Raw genomic sequence first — 26,939 nt, 5'->3', positions numbered from 1 at the left:
GGTGGCGTACCAAGATCTTGATGGGCGTTTGACAATAATACAGCAGCCACATAGGGGTGAGTACGGGGCATATTCCTGCCTGTCAGATTGGCAAGTTAATGTGTTAGTTTCTGACATCTCCCCCTGACGATTAGGGATGAGCCATGTTTGACACAGTAGATGGATGACTATTTGTGTAGATATGTAATGTGGTGCATACTGTGCCTTGCCCATTGGCCTAGGGTCCTAGGACACAACTGGGTACAATCCACAAACAAATTGCTCTCCAGGGACAACACATGACTGTGTACATTGATCAATCAAGTAATGTGTGTTGTGTAAATACTACGCGATAGACCCCTTCTTCTCAGTGTTACAGGTCAAAGGAAATGAAGTGATGGATCACTGTCCTCAGCCTTGTGTCTGGTCAAATCAGTATATTGGTATCTGCCACAAAGAGGCTACTTGTCTTCAGCATGGAATGGGTGCTTGTGCCTCACTACTTTCTGTAATGTGTAGATGACCATCATACATATGACAGAGCTTACCTTGTTCTTTGGGTCAGCTACGTTCCATCGATAAGTGGGGAATATCCATTGACATGATTTGTATGCCATCAGAGTTGCCAACATTCCTTGTACCTACATGTTAGCATGTGTCCCTTTCTCTTTTGGCAAAATGTGTACACTGCTGTTTCATGCATGGTCTACCTGTGTTCATGGGATTATTTCTGTATTCCCTCACATATATGTGCAGGACAGCCCATGTTTGGAATAGGACATTTGCAATGGAGCTACATTTCATATGGTGCCATAGACAGGAGTGTGTCACAATTGATTGTTGGCTGACACACCCTTACCCATCATTGCATGTCGTTTGGCATGTACAACTGCAGTAGCAATGAGAGACATGACGTTTATGGCTAGATGTTTTAGCCACAATGTGAATTCCCATGCCATTGATGTGGTATCATATGGGAAAGTGCACTGCACATGTGTAATGGGGAAGGTTTGTAACCTGTCTGTTGGCATGCATCATAGAGTGACTTGCAGTAATGTTGGAATCATATGTGTTTGGGTACACCCATACATCCACAGACATCTGGGTTTGTAGGACCAAAATGGAGACAGTGATGTAGTCTCCCATTGGGCAACATCTTGAGGGCCTTCTACAAGTACTTGAAAAAATCTATGCCTCTCCAGCATACAAAGGACTAATGACGTCTACTGATGCAATCAGAGTATGTCATTGTAAGGGGTGCCAGACATTAGTGGTGATTTTCCTGGGGCTTGCTAATTCATTGTGTTGTGAATTTTAGTGACATATCTCCCTGATAATTTGCACATATTGTCTACAGTGTCCATTTCCATGCCAAATGTGTAGCATATCTGAGCAACATTAGTACTACCTCCATGACTCCATTGTGGCAAATTTCACTTGGTGAAGTGTGCATTGTTGATATATTTCCAGTGTGACATGAGTATTTCCATATCACCTTATCCAGGCTACTGTACTGTTGTCAGCAACATGGCATGTTCTGGAAGCATCATTTCACATTGTTGTGTTATTGTATGTGTGACAAATAGATGTCTGCATGACCTTGTGTGGGGTCTCTGGGAATACAATTGGCATTGGGCTACTGTTGTTTGACAACAGGTAACTGAGGAATGCTCCATCAGGCAAAGCATTGAATGTGATGTGGTCTACTACTTGTTCAGTGGTTACTGTGATTACTCAACACCAGCCATGCAATTGTACTTGTCTGAGACCCTTATTTTCCTGTGGGGAACTGTTGAAAGTTCAGATGGCATGCATGTATATGGTGTGGTACGTGTAGGATGCACTTTGATGTAGTTTGTTGGTGGGGGCCAACTTGACGTCATGGTAATGTTTGCTAATCACAGCTGTTGTTCGTGTGTTCATAAACATGTGGTGACCCTCTTTCTATTTGTAGCATCATCCCAGGCAAGCAAAAGAGACAGGGCACAACCAAGTGAGCAAGCATCTGGCCACGGCACCTACGGTCAAGACACTACTGACACGGAGGGACCCAGTGGCCCAGAGGGTGAGAGGAGTGCCACAGAAGAGACAGGATCAATGTATTCATCATCAGATTCAACCTCCAGTGGCCACTCCATAGTGGTGGTTGGACAAGTGGGACCTACTCCTGTACCATCTTTATCCGCCTCCCCCTGTTCTATCACCACCCTCCCTGTTGCTCCCCACCCAGTTGGCCGTCGTGCCAGCTCACCCAAGAGGGTGGGCATCACCTTTGCCACAGGCTCCTGCGCCCCAGCCTCTGTGATCCCTGCAGCCCTGAGTGAGGAGGCTATTGACATCCTGAGGAGCATCTTTGTGGGTGAGACTACGATTGTGAATGCCATCCAGGGGTTGGCCAGTCAACTTCATCAGACTGGTGCTTTCCTGGAAGGCATTCATAGTGTCATAACTGGCCTACAGAGATTGTTTCAGGCTCAGGCCTCCTCACTGACGGTAACCAGTCAACCCCTACATCCCTCCACCTCTCTCTTCCCAATCCAGATTTCCCATTCCCCTACCTATCCCAAGCACACAGACACATCCAGACACACCTACCTCAACACACACAAGCAGCACACATAAACACAAACACCACAGGACACATCAGCACGCAGGCACTCAACATACACCCACAAACACAACATCAGCCACCATTTCACCAGACACCCCCACCATCTCCAATGACCCCCACACCACATCCAGCATACCCACAGGAACCACCACAACAGCCAGTGACACATCCACCACACCCACCATACCCGCAGACACCACCCCAATACACAGACACATCCACCACTTTCACCATATGTCCGGAGACACCACCCCAACAGACACACAGACATCCACCACATCCAGCAAACCCAGACACCACCCCAGCAGACACACAAACATCCACCACATCCAGCATACCCACAGACACCATCCCGACGGACACACACACATCCACCAGTCCACCTCCCAGCCCCCCAAGACATGCAAACTCCAACACTAACGCAACAGACACCACCCAAACAGAAGCATACCTCACACATGCACACCCAAGACATCTACACCCACATACCAGTCAACCACTCCCTCAACCTCCAAATCCCCAACCCCTTCTGATGAACCATCCCCATGTTCAAAAGGAGAGTTTCCTTTTCAAACTTGTCATTTCCCCTGTTCCCTCCAAAACCCCTCCCAAACCCAAGAGGCCCCTACCCACATCCCAACCCATCCCTTTTACATCCAAGTCCTCCCCTGTCACCCCCAACCCCACAAGTGGCAAGCACCCAAACGCCTACCCCGCTAACAAGAAGCCCACTCCTCCAAAGAAACAGTCCATCCCCCCAAACCCACCCATCCCACATCCGAAAAGGATGATCCCTGAGGTGCCTGCCTGCCCACTTGATGCCCTGTCCTGTGGAGGTTTCCTGGCAGTGAGAGAAGTCCAGTGTGGGCACAGTACTGTGCAGAGATTTTAAAATGGACTGGTCAATGGCCTTTGCTATTATGCATTTTCAGTTATTAATCCCAAATTGTTGGGTTTTTTTTGCGTACACATTTGCGTGCAATTATTTTTCTACCTTTGTTATTCCTGAGTAACTTGTGTTGTCTGCCTACAGTTGTGCGTGTTTTAGCCTGTTTGCTGATCCATTTGCTGTTGTTTGCAATATCTGACTTTGTGAGCAGTGCTGGTTTCACCCAAAACAAAGGTAGATGTTGAATGTGTGGACATGTGGGTGTTAATCCAAATGGGGTGTCATTGCATTGTGTTATGTTTCGTATGGTAAGTATTTCACCTTGTGTTGTCCAATGCCAGCACGTATGGTGTTAGAGTTGTCCCCCTGATATGGATTGTAAATGTGTCTCACGTGTGGCAGCTTGAGTTTTCTTTGTGCAGGCATGCAGGGTGTTTCATTATTCTAGCTTCCTTTGCATTTGACTGAGCATGTGTCTATTTTGATGTGTGCACCTTGCAGCTACTTCATCTAGATGTATGGCCCATGCTGTTGCTGTTGTATGTGCTTTCTTGACTTGCACTTCCACATTATGCAGATGAGAAGGTCACTTGGCTGTAGTATTGTTTGTCTCTGATATACCTGAAGGGCCAGTTCCTGTGCAAATGTTGTTTTAGGGGCATGTGCAAAGTGTAATGTGCCCCAGGGCAGCATCCTTTCATGCGTGCTCCTCCTGGGACCACCTCTATTGTGCAGGTAGTGTTTGCATTGTGGGCTTTGGATATTTGTCTTTCTGAGTATTGTGCATCCCATTGTCCTTCCATTGTGTTGCAATATGGGTGATGTGTGGGTCCATTGCAGGGCTGTGTCATGGGAGGGGTGTTTGTGCTCCATGACACATCCACACATGTGTGTTGAATCTGACAGTCCATGGTATGTGTGCAATGTGAGGGTGTCAGTTGTATTGGTAGATGTGATGTTGCTGCGTTGTTGCTGTTTGCGTCTTCACTGTCCCTGTGACTAAGATGTGCAGACGTGTGCTTTTGTGTAGTGTGGCAGTGCAGTGTGAGTGACCTCCCCAAAGGGGGCCTTTAATAGCTGTGAATGTGTCCTACTTTGTGAATGAATCCGACTGTGGATATAATGACATGTGAACTTGGTTACCTTAGCGTGGGCCTCCTATCATGTGGCAACGGCCCGACGATATGTTGGTAAGGTTGATGGCACAGGTAGGTATGTGTACTTACCATTAGTTGCGTCCACGGCAGTGTGGATTTTGTGCTCAATCGTGTGCAATGGACTCCATGGTGGCACAGGATGTGTAACGCTGCATGCAGGTGAGTTCCTTCCTTTGTACTCTCTGTTTCCGCCTGCTGGGACATGATTGCTGGACCGCCACAGTCCTATTGGCGGTGTGCAACATCATAATGAGTCCAGGGAAACACTGGCTCTGCCAGACTGGTTGTCCTGCCACATCACTGCAGCCGCCTGCAGTGCCCACGGAACTGCTGCGGTCTTTTCTCCATAGGTCCACCAGGATCATAATACATTGGCCCGACTCCCAAGCCAATGACACTCAGACCACAACCACCGTCATGGCGGTGCACGGACCACCAAACCCCTTAATCAGGCCCTAAGTCTCTATGCATGCAGAGATGCATGCTCTGCTCTTCACATATATTGGCTTAATGTTCCAATCCCCAGCAGTAGGATACACTTGGAAACCTGCTATTTGCATAAATCATTATGGCTAACTGTTGCTTGTGTGACATAACCCGCTGTTTCACTATTATGTCTCCTAGCTAACTTCACTAGTGTTGCTTTATCTTATCCCATCCTGGAAGTGCCTTTGGTCAGCAGACTAGTGTATTCACTCTGCAGAGCTTGTAGTGTAATTAAGGCACAATGTACAGCATCTATTTTTATGTTTTATTGTGATGTGTGCGTTTTCGTAAAGCTTTACTAACCACCTATCCACCCATCAGTGTCTCCAATGTGCTTTAGTTGTGGATAGTAGGACAGGGCATTGGGCATCTCAGTGATGGAGGCAGGAATCCTGTCTGGAAATGACCTCCTTTTAGACCTTCCTGCTGGTCCTCCGTTGATTTTGTATATTAAAATAGTAATATATTTAAGAGATAAACGCTGTACCTTGTACACCCTTTATTATAGATGCGAGGCCATCTCTTCTGTTGCTCTTCCTACTACATGCTGCGCCACGAGTTGTGCTGTGGATTTGGAACAATTAAGGGAGACAATGCACGTTCACATTTTGGGGGTTGGACGCCAGTGTGCAGTCTGTCGCCTCCTACGCCATTCTTGCTTCTACGCGGTGAAGCTGCTGAGAAATAAAACTCTTGCACACCAGGTTTAGTAATTGCACATTGCTACTGATTATTGTATGGGCAAGAATTTAAGGATAAGTGCAGGCACTTGGGCCTATTTCCTGACACCATTAGCAGCAGCCATCCTCCTTCTTGGTCTTGATCTGTGAATTTCTGATCTAGCTTTTGAACGATGCAAGACCGAAGCTGCTATTTTAAAGACACCTTTCTGAGTGATAACCCTGGATGTACAGGTATGAAAGAGTGTTTTTTTAAATAGGGCTTATGCTTTGGCCGCTCCGCAGCGCATACGATTACTTTGGTGACATACCCCTCTCCCTTCTTTCTCTTGAGGTTTTGTTCATTTTTACACCCGATTATTTTGAGCCTGTTAATAGTAATTGCTAGTATCCCTTTTGTCTAACCAATGTTAGTGGACTATTGTCAACAAACATGACATTTGTACTGTGCCTCCATGCAATGTTGCTGGTACTGCTTCCTGCTTTACATTAATTTGGCATAGTACGCTCCCTTTATCGACTAATTATTTCTTAGGTGCACCCATCCGACATTAGACAAAGTGGTACTGTATGCCTTATTTGAAACAGGTATATTATTACTCGTCCGTTTTGTCAAAAAGCTCAAGTATGCTCATAAAACTATAGACAGAGACCTTTCGGTCAGCAAATAAATTGTATTCTTATCGCCCCTGGGTAATGCATGAGTCAACAATGGTGGAGACGGCGGAGTGCTCAAGAGTGAAAGTGATGCGAACTGCACAGTATGATAGGAATATGAATTCATGAGTTTCACCCACTCAGCAGTTTATCAAGTCCAATATGTTTCTTGGTCCTTATTCCAGTAATTTTAGTATGACAGCTCCTGTATGTGTCTGTCTATCTATCTATCATATAGACACACATACATGTATATATACATGCATATTGAATATATACATATACATGTATATATAGATATATGTGTGTGTTTAAAAATTATACTGAGCACATTTTAATCAGACGTACTAAATAATAATTAAACTTAAAATGATTGTGAGTGGATTTTTTTGTTTAAAAATTCATATTTATAAATTAATATATTTACATTATTGACTTATTTAGGACATATTTTAATGTTCTGTATTCTTAATTTATGAGTTGTATGTTACAATAACTTTTTTCTAATTATTTCACAATTTTATGTTTTACATTACAATTGTATATTAAAAAAAAAAACAGTTAATTAATTTTCTCTACACCTCAGAATAGAGAAATCTCCATTACACTGGAGATCTGCATCTATATGTAAAAAGTTAATAGTAGTAATTTGACTCTCGTAAATTTAGTCTTGGATGTCTCCCCCTCCTGTACTGAGTGGATAGAGACATGTAAAACTACACTCTAAAATGATGAATAGCAAAAACAAGTTGACATACACTTAGATCTAGTAGTAAATTAACACGAGTTAATAAATATGTGTATATTTATCTCTGAATTGAAGTCACATTTCTTCAGCGGGACTAGGTCGAGTGCTTAGACCTGAAAGGGCCCTTCGAATTCAGATATATTGTAGATATGTTGCAGTCAAGCTGACAGCTGGATTTCTTAACCTCCAAGATTACCTCGTCACTGGGATGTTAACTACACCCTGAAATGGTGACTAGTAAAAAAAAATAAGTTGACTTACTCCTGGGTCTGTTAGTAACTGTATACATGAGTAAATAAAGTTGTGTACATTTTCTTTTCTGAATATGCACTTTTGTCTCAAAATGGATGTCACAATTGTTCAGCGTGGCAAAGTAAAAGGCTTAGGCTGGCAAGGGTCCTTCGAATTCAGATAGGATGTAGCCAAGCTCTCAGCTTGATTTCGTATCTGCAATGGTTAGTTCATTGCTGGTATGGCTTTGCTGGCTTGCCCGAGGCCAAGGTTTTACCTTTGGACTTAGACACCTTTTTGTACTCAAATTCGTGTAGCGGGGCAGACTGTCAGCTGTAACTGAGCAGAGTTCTATGAGGCAACATACCTTTTCCGAAGAAACTGTTTTCCATGTATGAACCCATTTTCTGTGCTCCAAGTGGAAAAGGCCTGGTTTTGTACCCTGCCTCAGGTTCGACCTCACTGGGCAAGTTATAACACCTTGTATCAGTCCTTCGGTGGTCAAAACATTCTCACTTTCCTACAACTGCTAGAAAGCTTTCTTCTGATCACCCCTGGAACTCCCAGATCCTCGGGGCAGACTTTAGGCGCAATGTTTCAGCTGTCTGTCCATCCAGGGTTCCTTGAGGTTTCAATTGTGTGGGCTCGGCAGAGAATGGTTCAAGTCTTTCTGCTTTTTGTGGCCCTAGAGCAGACAAACAGAAGGACAGCCTCCAGACCCTTAGGGAGCAGTTCTAGAACCCAGGTGCCAGGCTGAAGTCAGGAGCCTTCTTTTATTTAGCAAGGCCGTCTTCTACATTTGTAGTCTTCTCAGGTCTCGGAATGTTTTGAGGTGGTAGTGGTGAGGTACCAATCTTACCCTGAGCACTAGCCCGGATTAGGTAGGGAACATTCTCCAATATTGTCGACTTTCCTGCTCTAAACCCACATCGTTTTATGAAACTTCCTCCTCCCTGAACTATAAAAAGAATCTCAGGAGCCTGAAATTCAAGATGGGTGAATCCTTCCTCCCTCTGTAAGAGCTCTAGAAAGGCCCTTAGTTATTCCCTTTATTTAAACGGTGTCCCTTCCCCTTTGTAAGTGTCTACACTGCTTCCTCCTCCTACTACATTTGGAGCTGAAGGATCTAATAGGGCTCTGGGATTTGATTGTGAGGGGATCCTGTCTGTCCTATTTGAGATCAGAAAGTCAAAAGGAGAGTTGTTAAGGTTGCCCTTTGTTCTGCCATCTGTCCTGTAGCCCATTAAAATGGCTGCTGAGTGGTCAGTTGTTGACAATACCCCTTCCTTCATATGCCCAGGTGTCAGGCCATTGTCCTATTGCAGCCAGAGTACATTTTATAAAGTTGCTTTTTTCCCCACTAAAGTAATCAGAAATCTAATTTCACCTGAGTGGAGAATGACTTGGAATTATTTTTGTAGCGTTTCACTAGCGAATATGAGAAATATGTGAGTGGTGTACTTACATGCTGCAGCCTACATATGACTTTTAACTTCCATGTCACTGTTGCAATTTCTCTGCCATCTACCATTGCCTAAAATCAACTTATTGGGTGAAACCAATATTTTATTCTTATTTTTAGGTTAGAGTACACACACACTGTGGCACTGAATAACAGTGTCACCAGGCACAGACACCTAAGACACAAGTCGGGACTGACCGTGCAGGAAAGTTAGATTTCTCCTACTTTGCTGCAGCAATATCGTATATGTAATTATGTGCTCAAAATGCCCTTTCTGGGTTTCCGTTTTTTAAATCTAAGTTGCAGTATCCTTTAGGGGAAGTAGGTTATTACTAAGTGAAAAATTATAATATGTGATAGATCGGGAAAACATTTTGTTTTTCTTGTAGGACAGCCTTATGTTATATGTGCAAGCCATAAGATCCCAGTAGGTTTGTTGTCAGATGGTTATCGTGCAGAAGTTACCCTGGGCCTTACAGAGTTAGCTTTGAGGCTTCATAGATGACATATCTGGGTATAACTCTTTTCTGGCTGTACCTTTGTAAAGATACTTAATTGTTCCCTTAATGAATGAAGAGGATGGTAGAGCGGAAAGTGACAAGGATTGTTTGGTTGTGTTTGATGGATGCAATTTATGGTGAAAAGAGCAGAAATGAAGTTAAGCCTTGAACCTTGTTGCCGAGTGCAGTGAGAGTTTATATTATCGTTGAGGTGAAACATTTTGTTACAGTCGCTCTCAAGTTGTGCCTGGAATGTGAAATTTCTGCAAAGTGAATTAAATATGTTCTTGTGTAATGCTAATTGATGAAAAATGCTATAAAGGTGCATCGCAGAATGACCATCACTAAAAGCATGTTCAAGAAAGTGTTCTGATGCTCTTGAACAATGGCCTTAAGTTTGGTAGAGCAGCATGACCTGCGGTCTTGCATAGAAGTATTTTGTGACAAAAATGTGTAAGTCGACAAACATGTTACAGTATCCTTCTGATTCATGTACTTTTATCACTTTTTGGCAATTCACATGTGACTGACTTATTTCCTGTGACCTGTGATTCTCACATTTTCCCTGGCGATACACGTGTCAGCCTTCCCTACAAAAGCAGATTGTTTTCAGTTCACAGAGCCTGCAGGCATAGAGTTTGGATAAATGTACAATTATAGGTTGAACCCATACATGCAGCATCTGATAGACCCAGATCAGACCGGCTTCATACCTGAACGGTCTTGTAGTAACAACACCAAGAGAGTATGCCACCTGCGGACAGGGTCCATCAAACTAAAATCCCGGCCCTTCTCCTCTCTATTGATGCGGAGAAGGCATTTGACTGTGTGCACTGGCAATACCTCCACACAGTTTTAGAGAGGACTGGGTTGGGCCCCAGATTCCAAGGGTGGATCAGGTGCAACTATGACAAACCTAGAGCGGTGGTTGCGGTGAATGACGTCCCGTCTCTGCAGTTCCCCATACAACGGGGCACCCGGCAGGGGTGTCCTCTCTCTCTCCCGTACTATTCGCGTTATACATAGAATCCCTTGCTGAGCATATACGGCAACATCCGGGCATTTCCGGAGTGCCAGTGGGTGGTAGAATGCATAAAATGGCCCTATACGCAGACAATATGCTCCTGCTTGACTCAGCCCTGGATCTCTCTCCCTGGTGTCATGACGGAATTGACTGCCTTCGGCAGTGTATCAGGGTTTAAAATCAACCTTACTAAATCCTCCATATTGAATCTCACCACTCCGGAGGCTGAGAAGATCACATTGGAGGCTCCCCTCCCTGTTCCGTGGACTACACAGGGGATCACGTACCTGGACCTGCGAATCCTCCCTACAATAGCGGCCACAATAGACAGTAACTATAACCAGATTCTTGACACTACCCGCTCCAACTTAGCCAAGTGGAAGCCACATGGTCTCCCCTGGCTGGGACGGCTAGCAGCAGTAAAAATGACACTCTTGCCTAAGATACTCTACCTCATGCAGACCCTGCCACTACAGCCCCCACCTACCCTCCTAGACAAAATGCAAACACTCATTTGGGACTTCAGATGGGGCGGAAGGAGGGCCAGAATGTCAAGGCCTCAGGCATACTTACCCCAATCTGAAGGTGGGCTGGGAGTTCCGCATCTATTGAGTTATTACCAAGCTGCACTACTGCGCTACATATTAGAATGGCAGGGACCCATGACAGAGAAATACTGGTGCTTTATAGACCAGGCGGTGGCAGGGATTCATATTTGGGAAGTGCCCTGGCTACTGAGGAAATACAGGCCTCCTGGGGTATATGTCTCACCGATTTTGAGGGCCACTCTAAAAGCATGGGACAGGGTACAGGTTACAAAAGGACTCTCCACACCGGTGTCCCCGCAAACGTCGATCATTGGCAACCTGGACTTTCGTCCTGCCCTTGACGAACCCGCCTTCCTGTCCTGGCCGGAAGCAAATTGTAAGCGGATCGGCGATCTCTTTAACAAGGATGGCGTAATGGATTTCTCCACCATCCAAGAGGGGTACGGTCTTCCGTCCTCTACCTACTGGCAATATGTGGCCATCCACCATTGGGCGACCTTGACCAAGATATGTCCACATGCCAGCCGACCTCTTACGAGATTTGAGCAATGGCTATTGACTAAAGACACAAATAAGCGGCTCCTGTCCGTCATTTACACTTCCCTGATTTCAATGCCCACACTCTCTGTGACATCAGCAAGGCGTAGATGGGAAATGGAATGCGAGTGCAGTTTTACAGATGGCGGGATGTCCTTCACCAAGCACGGGTCACAGCACAGGCCACGAACACCAAAGAAATGTTTTTGAAGATAGCACAGTACATGTACTACATACCGCACGGGTGGTCCAGTGGAGGGCACATGGCCACGATGAATGTTGGCGCCGGTATGGACAAAGAGGTGCACTTACTCACATATTATGGCATTGCCCAGGGATAGCCTCCTTCTGGCACTCTGTCCTCGATGCAATAGATGGCATGTATAACACAGCTATGCCGCACTTTCCAAGTTATGTTTTGCTAGGCCTTTCCAATCCTCAAACATACCCAGTCAGCACACCGAAGGGAAGAGCAATTACCCTCGCATTGGGGGCTGCTAAATTGCTTCTGCTCTCCCACTGGGGTACCTCAACCATTCCCACACATAACGACTGGCTACACAGGCTGAAGGCCCTTATGGGCATGGAAAATCTAACAGCCGCAGTGACTGGCTCATTGCCCCTCTGGGGACCATGCATACAGTACCTGTTGGATGAGTTTCGGGAACTAACCTGCCCTTCTTACCTGTGCATTTTATGCCTGACGGACCCAGCCCAAGGCACCCGCAATCAGACTGACTATTGAGACCTAGGTCCCTCCCACACACCCTGCACAACTTGATGCGGTACACTGTACGGGGTCTCTTCAGTGATATAGGTTTAGCACCCCACCTTGCCTCCCCTCCAACCCCTGCTTCTCTCCTCATGTTAACTGTTCCCCACTGGCCTGTGGTTGTAGGTGGGTGTCTTGTACTGTTTCTGCATTATAAATTTAATAAAAGAGATTTAAACCATAAATGTACAACTACACATTCATTTTTTCTTTTGTCCTTTACAGTTAAAACACCTCTTCATCAAAAAGTTCGCACCACTATAGCATGAAGCTAACCACCTCCCTAGAAATGTCAAGAGTAACTTTGATGGGTATGTCTAATGTAACTTCCTAGCAGCGTTCCTTTGCATCTGTCCTGTAGGTCCACAGCAGCACACACCACAGTACCACAGAATAACCATTGTGTGAGATGCTGAGAAGTATGGAGGCCGTTATACAGGTGTCACATGAATTGGTACAGCCATTAGATAGAAGGGAGTGGTCTGTTTCCGAGTCAAGCGTGAGGAATACATTGGAGAGGAACTGGCGAGGAAACAAGTAAGATATGTCATGACATCGTGCAAAATCATGTGCCATTTAAGTGGGGATATACTACATGTTAGAAAACATGATTTACTTAGCAAGGGTTTTCCGTGTTTCTTTTCTCCCCATGAAGGAGAGTATTGTGCAGGTGGTGATGGATTATGTGGATTACAATGGAAGCTGGTGAAAGGTGTTAAGAGTTGGGAGACAGAAGAGCTTCAAAGCATGATGTAGTTGTCGCAGCTTTGGAGTATAGTGATGTGAATTAGTTGGGTGGTGATGAACTGAATACATTTCAGTTGAAGACACATTCCTCAGTACCAGAACATGGCTAGAATAAAGAGGCCTAGTGGCAGGGGAAAGTTGTAGAGTGACTGGGTCTCCTGTTGTTCTATGCAATGGTTGTACCCCAGTACTATAAGTAATGATCTGGAAAGGCCCAGCCATGCTAACATTCTGTTTTTATGAGTTCCTTCAAGACCATTCTTATGATCTTGTTTACCCACACAAATTCAATAAATATGGATTTAATGTTTTTAATCATAAGATTATCAACATACATCAGGATTGTGGTAAAAAAGTACGGTTATTTTTGGATCCCCAGACATTGTGATCAAATTGAATCTTCCAGAATGACTTAATTTACATTTTATATTATTCATGATGTGGACGCCATTGTAGTGGTCAATATTTTTTCAGTTCCAAAGTATGTGTAATCCTGGGTATTTTAATGCAGGCTTTTTTAGGGGCAATTGGCATTTTATGGTTTTGCACATTATCTCCAATGTATTCTTATTCAGATGCTAGCTAGAAAGAGGGGAGAATGTGAATAGTCTCCTTTAATGATGGAAGTAAAGGCTTAACATGAGAGTATAGCTGATAATGTCGTGCATATTCAATGCAGTCTTTCTACTCTATTTGCTAAAGGAGAAGAGGGTAATAGCTTCAATTTGCCTAATTCTTTGTGCCACAGGTTCTGTATATTATTCACATAGGGGTAGAGTATTGACAACCCAGTCTTGTTTCTTGTTGAAAACTGAACTCTTCTGTTGATTGGCTTTTCAATAGAATCCTACCTCAAGGGCTATTATCTAAAACTCTGTATTAGTTTGCTGAACTTGCCCCTTAACCCAAAGTAGCAAACTACTTGCCCCAGGTACTTTCAGCTTACCCTGTCAAAACCCCTGGTGGCATCACTGGGCATCACTGCTAATTGCAACCCTTTATTGCTAATGTCTGGCACCAGTGAGGTCATCTGTAGCATCGAAAATATACCTGTTGGGGCAGAAATGTCCTCTGCTTGGGAACAGATGTGCACCCCTGCCGTGAGTGTCCCGCAGTCCCTAATGCTGATTTTTGTTGTCCTAGGCAAACAGATCATGCAAGTATGCCATGACATAGGCCTGTCTCACGGATTGCTATCATGTTGAACCAGGAAGGGAACCCAAAGCCCTGACCTGATAGTGATGAGATGCTACTGCCTCCACCAGGAGATAAGCGGCACGAGCTCAGTGGTGGCAGCATACTGTGTATTGTGATCAGCAAGAGTGAACAGGTCCTTTTTAACCTGTGTCCTTTGAATGAGGCCTACCAGCTCATTAATTTTTAAGGTTTGCTGCTGTGTGCTTAATTCACTCTTGGCCTACATTGGTTTGCTGTGAAGTGCTGTTTAGTGCTGGAGTGATGCATGTGCTCTGGGTGTACGTGTCCTTCGGAAGGGTACAATACAGGGATAAGGCAGCACTGAGCATTGTGTGCATGGTAAATGTATGCCTGTGAGTGATACAATACATGAAGGATGTAGTGCTGAGCAGTGTGTGCATTGTGAATGCATGTGCTGGGAGTACATGTGCCTGTGAGTGGTACAATACATGAAAGATGTAGTGCTGAGCAGTACGTGTATGTGCTGGGTGTATGTGTGCCTGCGAGTGGTACAATACCTAAATAATACAGTGCTGTGCACTGTATGAGGACTAAATACATGCGCTGGGTGTATGTGTGCTTGTGACTCAAAAGCCCTGGGTTCCATTTTGAGAAACCAAGCCCTGCATGGTGAAACATGGAGAGGAGGCAGAGAAATCACCCAGACATATATCTGTATTGCTGCATTCCTCTATTCCTGTAAGTTGAGTGGGACACTGGAGAGGAGAGAGCCACGCTTCCCCTGTACACTTCAAAGGCTAATCTTTGATTCCGTGAGCAGTCATAAGGAAGAGGCATGGGCACATCTCTGGAAGGAGATGAGGCTGATAAGAGAATCAAAGCGTAGGACTGGGGCCCCTTAGATAACCTTTCAATGCACATATTACTGTGACTGACATCCAGGTGTGAACTCTAGTTACTCTTGTGTTGTGTGACTATCAGATTTGGAGTCGCTCTTGCTGTAACAAACTGTTTCTCAAGAGGAATGAAGAGAAGAGGAGTGGACACTTCAAAAGCAGACCTCAAGAAAAAACTTCAAAGGCACATATGCTAAATCACATTTGGTGTCTGAAAATTGACTATAAGAAGGGGAGTTTGAGACCCAAAAAAGGGTTGTCTTCCAAATAGACAGGTGGGCTGTGTGAGGTGTGGAAGCTCTGCAAGACTTCTGCCTGTGACCAGGACTGGGGGACAAGGCCTACTAGTCTCCCTGCAGGGCGAGGGGACATCATACAGGAAATCCAAGACTACCTGCCCTGAAACCTGGAGCACTAGAGCCTGCCTTCTTGCCAAACCAGTGTATGTTGAAGAAGGGGATAACATTAGAGGGAGTGAGTTCTAGTGGTGAGCTGTGTCGAATGGACTGCCGATTGGGTCGTTGGCAGTGAACATAACAGAGTCGGGGACCCCCTGTATGCCAGGGGAGGGCTGCCATGAAGTGAGCTGTGTGCCCCTCTGTGCCGTTGCGGTGGGAGCCTGTGCGCAGTGTCAAAGTCTGTGACCCTACATGCCAGGAGGGGTGCCATGAAAACGGTGTTGTACGTAAGGTCCGTAGCCCTATGTATAGCGGGCTGCGATCTCATATGGCAAGAGGGGCTGCCGGCGGAGACTCCACCATGCCATTCAGGCAGAAGCCAGTGTTCTGTGAGATATGGTGACCCTGTATACCAGAGGGCGTTACCGGAAGCATCAACAACTGCAACGTAATCTGCAATTCCATGCCAGAAAAGTGAGTGCACCGTGGGAGCACTGCACAACATCACCCAGGTGAGGGACCCACGACAGGACAATCACAACCAACACACCCTGAGACGGACCGAACACTTACAATAGGAGGAGCTGCAGAGAACCCGGAGTCGCCTCAGGAGTGCAACACCCAGTGAGGTACTCTGCACCCGCTGGGCGCATGGGCTGCATGCGGCAATCTAACCTGAAATCAGCAGCAGCTGTTTTGAGCGCCCACAGGTGGGGCAAGCTCAGGATCTTCAGACGGTCCACGTCTGTTGATGTGGGTAAGACTGATTTTGGGCCTCTCTTCCCTGGGATAAGTTGCTGCTATTTAGCGTCGTACCATTGGAACACCATTTACATTTTTGGACTCTTGAGACTGAAACTGCTAGTGGGTCCTACCTTGGATGTTAACCATAGCCAATGGGGGAATAACTACTATTGCAAGGAAGGAGTGGCACAGGAAATTGCCAAAGAAACACTAGAGCGCCAACCTCAATTGGGTACTGTGTAATTGTTTGTGAATGTTCTATTTCTCTTTTGCGATGGTATAGGTTGAAAATAAAATACTTCTCTTTTTTCATAAAAGTGAGTCTTTGGCTGAACAATGATTTATTGTTTCTCCTGCTTGCAATCTGAGTTGCAAGTCTGTGTTCACTCGCCTATATGAACACCAACCAAGGGTGCCTTGGACTGCTCGGACCATGCATACCTGGAAAGTCAAGTGCACAAGGGGAACTTAATATAGTTCCTCAGAACCCATATTAAGTGAGGCCAATGGACATCAAGAGTAAAAGGCTTCAACCCTCCCATGGTTGGGCCCAGTAACCCCTGCTTGCCTGTGGCCCTCCGAAAGTGGTTCTGACAGCGATACTCTTGCACCCTTTTCATCAGAGTAGATTCATTTTTGGCAAGTAATAAATTCAGCCTGTTGGAGATGAGGAGCAAATTTCAGACTGGTGGGAATGATACTAAGGAAACCTTCCATATCCACCTTTGCAATGGAACTCGGCCTGTAACTTTCTCATTCATCTGTTTTTATATTTGGTTTCAAGATCACATACGTATGTTAGCCTTGGCCCTTGTCTTTGTTATAAACCCCCTTACCATAATATAGTTAAAGAGCCGCAGTAAGGATTCCTTCAAATATGGATATAATATTTGGTAAAGGTTGGCGGAAGACCACCTGTTTGGGTTCAATGCAAATGAAGGGGTTTTCTTTTTTGAAAGGAATAAGCTGAGATCTTTGGACAGGCCAATGCTATTTTCTTTATGCAGGAGTAGAACGGCCTCTCAAAAACTGAACAACTATCAGTGATGATGAGTATGTTTACATCACACAAGCTCCTTTTCAACAGTGGTACACCCTAGACCTACAAGGTTGTTGTGATTCCTTTGCTGTACGTTGTTGTCTTCAGATACAAACAATCTCATTAAGAACAAGTCAGTAACTGGTTAGGTATGATATCAAAATTTGAAGGAAGAGTTCAAGTGAAGTGATTCTTATTAAGGATTCCATAAATGAGGATGAGGATGACCGCTTTCATTAGAAGGGTTGTGCTTTGGTCCAGGTCACTGGAACAAAATTATATATAACAATTGCATTTGTTTCAGTTGCGTTTTGTTTTTTACAAATGATGGAAAGGTTTAAGGTGATTCATGGTTTAGAGTCGAAAGAATCAGTTATCGAAAGGTGTCGTGCAGCATGGCGTTTGTTACATATATATTTAAATAGAGATGAGAAACATTAAGGGTAATGTATGTAGGGTGTTAGCCCCATAGGCATAAAACCAGAGCAGGAGGACGCTCCTTCTCCTACCTCGCCACTACCACCTGGAACACCCTACCTATCCACACCAGACAAACCACCTCCCTCCCCAGCTTTACGAAAGAACTGAAGACATGAAGACATGAAGACATGGCTTTTCTAATCCACCTCCAGTACAGGTACTCGCCAGCGCCTTGAGACCCTAACAGGTGAGTAGCTGCGCTCTATAAACTCTGATTGATTGTTTTTTAGAAGTCACATCTGGATGGAGAGAGACCGGACTTAGCCTTTTGGCTATTAGGTTTATGGGGACTACTGGAGAGACTGCCAACAGGTACCTTTTTTGAGTTCTTGTTGTTTTGTTAAACTAACTACCTGCCAAAGGGTCCAGGATTGGGATATCTAATAGATACCCCTAAAGCCCCAGTCTTTGTTTGTGTTTTATATCAAAATCTGAAGCCATTACTCCCCTCTTACTTAGAAATTTCGCATATGTTAAGGCAATCCCTGTCACAATATTGAAACACCAATGAGTATATTTGTTTTATTATTCTTGACTTTTTTTTGCATGTTCTTGTTGCAATAAAAGTATCTGAATTTCAAGTGTATTGTTTTCCTTGTCAGAGTTGACACTGAAACTCATTCACCATGTGTGGTCTTTTTCAGATTGGAGCCTATGACCAGCAGATATGGGAAAAGTCAGTTGAGCAGACTGAGATTAAGGTAGGTTTTGGGAAGCATTCTTTTATTAACTGCCAACTTTTGTTATGACTATCAGTTTTATATGAACTGCATTCTCAGTGATACAAAAACCTGTACATTACAAGAGGAAATAGCAGCTCATTCTGTATCCTGCATTCTCACTACCACACAGCTTGATCGGAGTTCACCTCTGGCTCACAATGATGCCATTTCTTTTAGACCTTCCCTTGCTAAGAAAAAATAATATCTGATCTGAAATGTTGAGATTAAGTAAGCCAATCGGTAAACTCGGAATGCTGGCAATCACTACTGTTCTGATGGCTACCTCAATTGCAGCCTCTTCACCTTAAAATATCCCCCAGGCACCAGACTGGATCTGCATATTTTTGGTAGCACTGCTCCTGAGTGGCTTCGTGCAGCTGTGAGCTGATTCCATGTGCCCTGGAAGTGAAAGAGAGGAGGCATTTATAAGTGTCAGCCCTGTGTGTGGACCTCAGTTATTTTCTGTCTGTGCCTTCCAGTGTGGATTCTGAGCTCTGCAACCATCTTTGTCGAATTTCTGTCGGTTCCAAAACCTTTCCACAGTGTGTTACACAATGATGTCCCCACTGAAACAAGATTCGAGCCGTGCCACAACTTCAGGAAACAGATAATGAATCATGGACCTGTACAAGGTTTACCTTTGATGCGAGGTGTCAGGACTTAACTCGAAGTTATTTGATAAGTGCAACTTTATGCAGCTAAAGGTTATTCAAGGCCAGGAGGCAAGTTCATGTCGCCCACTACAAGAAGTAGTTGCGGTCTTCATGTAGATCACACTCCAAGTCATAAGCCTTAGGGATGCTCTAATGGCTGTTCTGCTATCTGCTCAAAGTCCTCAAGTGATTCGAAGACCAAAATCCAAGAACAAGCTTAAAAAAGCAAAATGGGACTTACCCTCATTCCGCCACTCTGACTTCAAAGATAAAATGCAAAGATGTCAAGATATCAGTCAGACTCCATTGATGTCAGCTGCCACAGAGCAGACCCCTCAATTGATCCATAAATGTCTGACTTTCCTCATCAAGCCTGCAGTCAAACGGAGACTTTCAAAGAGCCCGTGCTGCAGATTTTCAGAGCTCGTCTGGCTCCCTCTGGCAAACCTTTGAGCCTCAGAGAACTGCTGGAGCCACCAGTCAAGTTGCTGCCAACAGGTCTGTGCTCTGCATGTCCGTCTGACTGTTTTACAGATTTTCAACCCAGCACTAGGAACCAAGCTAGTTCCTGCTGCTCCAACACTGATGCCAGGGGTGGGTGATCTGGTGTAGAGCTCTTGTCTGATTCCAAACCGACATATGTTCAAGCTTGACTGATATATCGCTATGAGACTCAAAAAGTGCAACCAGCTGTAATGCACGCTGACTGTAACCCATATCTGGATTTTTTCTCCTAGCACCCCGCTCCAGAGTGCCTTACTAAAAAGGCCTTGACCAATAACGTGAGCCCTAACTTAAATGAAACTGGCCAGAGAATCTAAAAGGATGGATACCTTTGGCAAATTTATCTTGCTGGCAGCCCTGGAGGATCTCAGATCCTCTCTGGCTTGTACCAATCATGATGACCCTGATGTGGCCACATACTTTAACCATGCTGGTCTGTATACCACCGATTGCATCAGCAGGGTGTTCGGTAACAGGGTTGCCTTATTAGACATGTCTGGATGAGGTCCACATGCTTCTCCAGTGATATACAGGATTCGGTAGTGGACATGCCCTTTGATGGGTCTCGCCTCTTTGGAGAAAAGGTGGGCTTTGCTTTAGAACACTCCAAGCATAGTGGAGCTACAGCACGCTCTTTGGAGCCATTGACCCTGTCAAACAATTTCTGCACTTGTTCTAGAAATTCAGGGGGTATTCCAGAGGGCTGGCATGAAGGCAGAAACAGACTTTCAAGGTAGTGATAAAGCAGACAATCCTGTCCTTTCGGGGATTTAGGCACGGATCTGGCAGTCAGCTTGTGAGCCAGCAAAGGCACCATTCTTCCAACTCTTCTTCCTTTGCTACAGTGGACAACAAATTGCTTTAGTTTGCCATCAGCAGCAAATGTCTAACCACTGGGTAGCAAGATTCAATACTTCCTCCTGGGTTGGCAATCCATCATATCTGACAGATGGGTTTGAGATTGTTCAAACAGGCTATGCCCTAACTTTTCATTCCTCCCCACCAAATATTCGGCCCAAACCTGAATGATTTTCAGAAGAACATCTGTTCATACTGCTTCTTGCTTGCCAAGATTTGCCATAGAATGGGTATCCGACTTAGAGAAAGGCAGGGGATGTTACTTTTGCTATTTCTTCAGTCCTAAAAAGGATGGAGGCCTCTGGCCTGTCTTGAACATTCAACCCATGAATGCTTTCTAGCAGAAGGATAAATTCAAAATGCTCACATCGACTGAGATCCTATGTGCCCTGGACCCAGGAGTCTAGGTGATATCCTTGAACTTGCAGGTTCAGTATTTTCACATACCCTTCCTGCAGTCCACAGGCTGTTCTTGGTGGGCCTGAGGCATTGTCAGTTTTGCTGATCTCCTGTTCGGTCTCATGAGTGCCCCTCGGTGTTTACTTCAGAGGGTAGGAGTTTCCGTATTCCTGTACCTTGATGACTGGGTTCTGAAGGCAGGCTTGCAGCAGTCTGCCGTATACCACATCTGGATGAATGGAGAATTTTCAGCATTGTTTTATATCTGATTCCCAGAGGCTTCCATTCATTGGGACATTCTGGGGAACTCTGCAGTTCAGAGTTTTCCATGCAGCAATGAGTGCAAGGCATTCCAGTTATAATCCCAATGTCCCAGGTTTGATCCTGGATCCAGATAAGACTTCTTGTGCATCCTTCTTGTCAACCATGCAGTGAAACCTGAAATCCCATTTGTGGTGGTGGCTGACCAAATGCACACTCTCTCTTTCCCACTCAGAGCTAACAACGATGGACTCATCGGTAGGGTGGTGAGGGATTCCCTGGGGGAGGGCAAAATCAGAGCATTTTGGTCTTCAGTGGAGGGCCTGCTCCACATCAGTCTACTGGAGCTACAGGCTATTTATCTGGCCTTGAAGGACGTCTTATCATTCATCAAGAGGAGGTTGCTGCAGGTACTCAAAAACAATACAACCACCATATGGTACTTCAACAAGCAGGGCATAGTGGGATTCTCTTCCAGCTGGCTTTGTACCTCTGGATGGCTATAGTGCCAGCGGGCATCTTTATAGCTTTAGCCACCTGGCAGGGTACCTCATTGCAAGAGAGGATGAACTGAGCAGATGTAAGGTAGATCACATTTAGCATCTACATCCCACAGAAGTTCAGGGCATCTTCTCCAAGTTTCAGGGTGGGGTGGGGGTGGGGGTTGGGGAAGTGGAGGGGTCATGAGGGTGGCAGAGGTGGGTGAGGTCGAATCCAGATTAGATCTTTTCACAGCTATCTAGAACACAAAGTTTCAGCAATTATGTGGGTTGAGGTTTCAGCAAAACACTTGTTTGGAGACGCATTCTGGCTGGAATCGACCATTAGACTGCTGTACGCCTTCCTGCCTCTACCTCTCCTGCCATGAGTTCTGAGGAATGACCAGGTACAAATCATTTTGGTGGCTCCAGGCTTGGCCAGAAGAGTGTAGTGTCTGGAGCTTCTGAACATGAGCATCTGTTCTCTTATCAGGCTGCCATTTCGGGACGACGTCCTGTTCCAGCAGCAGAGCTGAGACCTCCCTCTGAATTTGCTTAACTCACAACTCAGGCATGGAGAATGAGCGGAAGCAGTTAATTGCTTTCAGTCTGCCACCCAAGGTGGTAGATGTCACCTTCGTCTTCAGTCCCCCGCCATGAAATCCACCTGTGCTGGACGGTGGGACAAGTTCACAGCCTGATGTCCTGCACGGCACACTGATCGCTTTGTTGTCTTGTCTTTAGCCCTGCAAGGCCTTGCAGTGGGCACTGTAAAAGGTTATTTTGGCCCTTTCAGCCGTTCTGTGTTTGCTGGATCAAACTTCTTTGTTTAGATATCCACTGTGATGATGTTTGGTAAAGGTTTGACAGATATGTTCCCTCCCAAATCTTTTTGTGATGCAACCATGGGACCTTAGTCTTTACAAACCTTGTCAATGATTTTTGAGCCAATGCAAAGCTGCTCACTGAGTCTTCTGATCTCAAAAACTTTTTTCCTTATTGTGATAGCATCAGATGATTGTGTGAGTGTACTGAAGGCATGTATTTTTAATGTTTTACCTATCCTGGCAGTGAAAAGGGCCTTTCTACCAGTGTCCAGTGCTACTTAAAAAAAAATACAGATGGCTCCCCTGTGGTGATATTTAAATTGCTTCTATCACAGTGGAAAAGGGGCCTGAGAGGGGTGGAGTGTTTATCTTCCTGGAGCAGACTGGTGAGGAGGCTGTGTCCCGCCTCTCTCTGAGCTTCAAAGGATGCCTACCGTGTCACTGGCATATGTAATTCGCATCTAGGCATGCTACCGTCTCTGTAATTCTGAGTAGCTTGGCTCCAGACCAAGAAGGATGGCCTTGAGGTGGACCTGGTTTAGAGGGACCGCAAGGGAGGTGTTTGACAGTTGTCATGGCCACACTTCTGGGTGGGCAGCGGGAGCTCTGCACAGGGGAAGGAAGGTTCTGCCATGTTGTTTATGGACAGAGGGGGCACTGTGGAATAGTTTACAGTAAAACACACAGTCACTGTAACTGTACTGTAAAAGTGTGTAGAGTCAACCCTGGGAGATTTTACCCTATTGGCGTGGAAGGGGCTAGGAATGTCCCTCAACCACAGGCTGGCACTGGTCATAAATGTAGCCTCACCAGTACTCTCCTCAGATCACTTCTGCACATGTGGAAGAACAGAAGAGGACTGGACCTACATCTGTGACTTGGGAAGCCTGGACTTGCTCTCCCTCTTGTACCCAGGACAAGAGGCTGACCTCATGTTTGGGCTACAGAGAAACAACAAGCTCCATGAGGCCTTTTCGTGCATTCCCAGCTGACCAATTCCAACTGGACCTCTCCAGGACACTGCTGCTGGCCTCTGGTGGAGTGAGACTTCATCCTCAATTGCTGTCTCCAAGGTCCTGAGCCCTTGGCTGGTGCCAAAGTGCACATTTCCTGAAGTTTCCTTGGGCCTAGTAATTTTTTGCCAACTTTTTGCTCTGAGAATTGACTGGGAACTGGACCATCCTGCTAAGACTATCTGATGAAGGAGCATCACTGCTGGGCCAAAGATTCAGGCTCCTGCAACTACGTTCTCACCTGCAACAGTAAATCTGTTTCAGCAGGATCTCGCTGAGAAGGTATCTGGACATATGGAGCTCTCTTTGTCTATAGCCTGCATCCTTGCCCAGCTGGAAAAATCTGAGCTCCAAAAAATTTACCGTATCTGAAGGTAAAAATCTCCACTGTACTAAGGCTTGAAAAGTATCTGGTGGGCAAAGGACCTTCTCTAGGCACAAAATACAAATTTCTCCTACTCTGAGCTTTCCTGCCAAAGGAAAACAGCTTCACCGAGACCTCAGCTAGCAGTTATTCGACAAAGTGGAGCCCCCTTTGGCTGCAGCCTGCTGCTTTGCTGAGGATTTTTTGACTTCTATTCCAGACACTTAGTAAAAAGGTAAGACTTTTCACTGGGACAAACCTGGTCCCTGTATCCAACATTTGAGTCATTGCAGTTGGCCTTAAACCTTACTCTGTCCTGCTTAATTGCAACCAGATGATTGTGATTGGCACAACACACTTTTTGGTGCTATTTTGAACCTTAAACTTTAAAAGCGTGCAACTCTGATTCTACTTATTGGATCTTTGCCATTTTGTAATATATTCCAAGGTTCAAAATTGGTTTGCAATTTTTTGTGTTTTCACTTGATTACTGTTTGATTAATGCATACATACTTTCCACATTGCCTCTTACCTAAGCCTGACTGCTTTATGTCAAGTTACAGGTTTATTTAGTGACATTAGTGGTTAAGCCTGTGAAGGACTGTGATTATTATATTGAGGTGGGTTCCCATCTCCCTCAACTAATACTCCAGTTTCCTTAACAAATCCATACGATGTCTAAATGAACCATCTGTAACTGTTTGTTGTATCAACTTTGTTGGAGGTTACGGATACCATTAAGCTGGTGGTAGATCAGGGGAGTCAGGTAGTGTTGCTATTCTTAGATCTATCTGTAGTTTTTGACACAGTATCCCACCCCATTGTTTTGCAGTGACTAGGAAGTATTGGCATTTGCGGATCCGCGTTAGCTTGGTTTTGGAAATTTCTGTCTGGAAGAAGACAATCTGTGTGGATGGCTCCATATGTTTTGGATCCTAAGCCTTTAGGTGTTGGTGTCCCCCAGGGCTCTGCACTGAGTTCATTGCTGTATAACATTTATTTATATATATATATATATATATATATATATATATATATATATATATATATATACATATATATATATATATATATATATACATATATATATATTTTATGTGTGTGTGTATATATATATATATATATATATATATATAAGTGACACCTTTGGCTTCACTTATTGAATCCTTTGGCATACAAATTGTGTCTTACGCTGATGACACTCAAATTCTTCCTACTGACAGAAACACACCTAGTACCTTTTGTAAATTCAAGACCTATTTAAATAGTATTTCAGTGGATGCCCTTCATCAACCTACAAAGCAGTGCAAGTCAAACATAAATTCTGCTGTTCAGCCTCCCCCTGCTGCCTCCTACCCCAGCCCCACCCCCCCTCCATTTGGGATGATGAATGCTGGCCTACCTTTGTTCCGCCACCTCCTGCCCCAGTTTCCACTGCACATACCTTGGGGTTGAAGTTTGACAGTTCAGCCTCTTTTGGTCCAGAGGTTGCTGGAGTTGAGGGGTCTATTTTGGGCTTCTGAATTCTCCAAAAAGCTTGTTTTATCTGCTTCCGCCAGATCTCGGTTTGCAGGGTTAGGTCCTTGGAGCTCCAGATCTTCTTGGGCGGAATGGAGGCGGCCCTTGCTCTGCCGATTCGTGCCTTGATGGCTGCGTCTGTGCTGTCCTGCTTGTCTATGACACTGCCCAGGTATGTGAAACCCTCAACCTCCACCTCTTCCAGTGCAAAAGTTCTCAAACTCACTGCCAGACTTTGTTAGAGGAGCTGTGGAATATCTTACTTTAGATATCAGATCAAAACCTGTTTCTTTTCTCACATCCTCAAGATCAATTATTATGTTGTGTTTTATCCCCTAGAGATACAAAGCCCTCTCGATAAAAATGCACACTCAAAATCAATAACATAACAAACAATATAATAGAAGACCATATCACACAGATGAGATCATTTGACCCAACTTTTCAGCTGGTTCAAGTTAGAAAAAAGCAGTACGGTACTATGATAATTCGTTTTTTTTCTTATCACTGTTATTTGAAATGTTTTTATACCTACTTTTGATAGCAAAATAATAATAATTTTGTGTACTGCATCTAAGTCAGTGAATAGTCCACAAATTATTAAAAGCAAGTTAATCAGCCTCGACATTGAGGTAAAGAGCGTTTTTCGACTTGGCTATATCTTTGGCACCGTTTGATGACCTAAGTTTGGTGTAAATCCGTTCAGTAGTTTTTGAGTGTTGTACCTGGCCCTTCTGGCAGGTTCATCCCCTGACTTTTTGCCTAATTCCTCCTATTTTTTCTGACCTCTCGCTGTTGGCTCTAGGACTCTGAGCACTTTATCACTGCTGATCAGTGCTAAAGTGCATGTGCTCTCCCATCTAAAGTTGGTATGATTGGCTTATACCTAATTGGGGTATTTAATTTACCTGTAAGTCCCTTGTACAGTGGCACCTCTATACCCAGGGCCTGTAAATTAAATGCTACTAGTGGGCCTACAGCGCTGCTTGCGCCACCCACTGAAGTAGCCTTTCAAACCTGTCTCATGCCTGCTAGCGCAGAATTTTCTGCCACAGGGACCTGGCATCTAAATTTACTTGCCAGGCCCAGAACTTCCCTTTTACTACATGTAAGTCTTCCCTAAGGTAGGCCCTAGCTAGCTCTATGGGCAGGGTGCTATGTATGTAGAAGGCAGGACGTGTGCCAGGTTGCGTGGCCTGTCCTGGTAGTGACAAACAGCCTAACTTGGTGTCTCACTGCTGTGAGTGCTGCCTTCTCATAGGATTGCATCAGAAATTCCCTGCTTTATATGTAGGGGGTATTGTCTGATTTATGAGGGGTACCGTAGGTATGGTTGGTATGGTTGTAATGGTAGTAAGAAATGCTGCTTACTGGTGTAAGTGGATTTTGTATTACTATTATAGAAATGCCACTTCTAGAAAGTGAGTATTTGTGCTTATGACTCTGGTGTTTTGCAGCTTGACTTCAGTCCATGTCTGGGCAGGGTGACTGTCGGACTTTGTGCATACTTTTCAGACAGCCTGTACACAGGGAGGGTGGAGGTGCCACAGAGGTGCATCTGCATACTGAATAGTCTTCCTGGGCTGAGAGAAGGGAGA

The 26,939-nt window shown here is 44.9% G+C and overlaps 1 protein-coding gene across 5 annotated transcripts in view; it reads left to right on the top strand.

Annotated features, from left to right (window-relative positions):
- The window catches only part of PHTF1 (putative homeodomain transcription factor 1), a 499,499-nt gene that overhangs the window by 55,989 nt on the left and 416,571 nt on the right, over window positions 1–26,939 (top strand). For all 5 annotated transcript variants that reach the window (XM_069238694.1, XM_069238696.1, XM_069238695.1 and 2 more), the window contains one exon: window positions 18,388–18,444. In XM_069238694.1, the coding sequence (XP_069094795.1) occupies window positions 18,388–18,444 (57 nt within the window). The remainder of the gene's footprint in view (window positions 1–18,387; window positions 18,445–26,939) is intronic.

This window comes from Pleurodeles waltl, chromosome 6, assembly GCF_031143425.1.
Source record: "Pleurodeles waltl isolate 20211129_DDA chromosome 6, aPleWal1.hap1.20221129, whole genome shotgun sequence".
NCBI classification, from domain to species: Eukaryota; Metazoa; Chordata; class Amphibia; order Caudata; family Salamandridae; genus Pleurodeles; species Pleurodeles waltl.
Note: the sequence above shows the minus strand (reverse complement) of the source record. Positions and strands in the feature narration are given on the sequence as shown.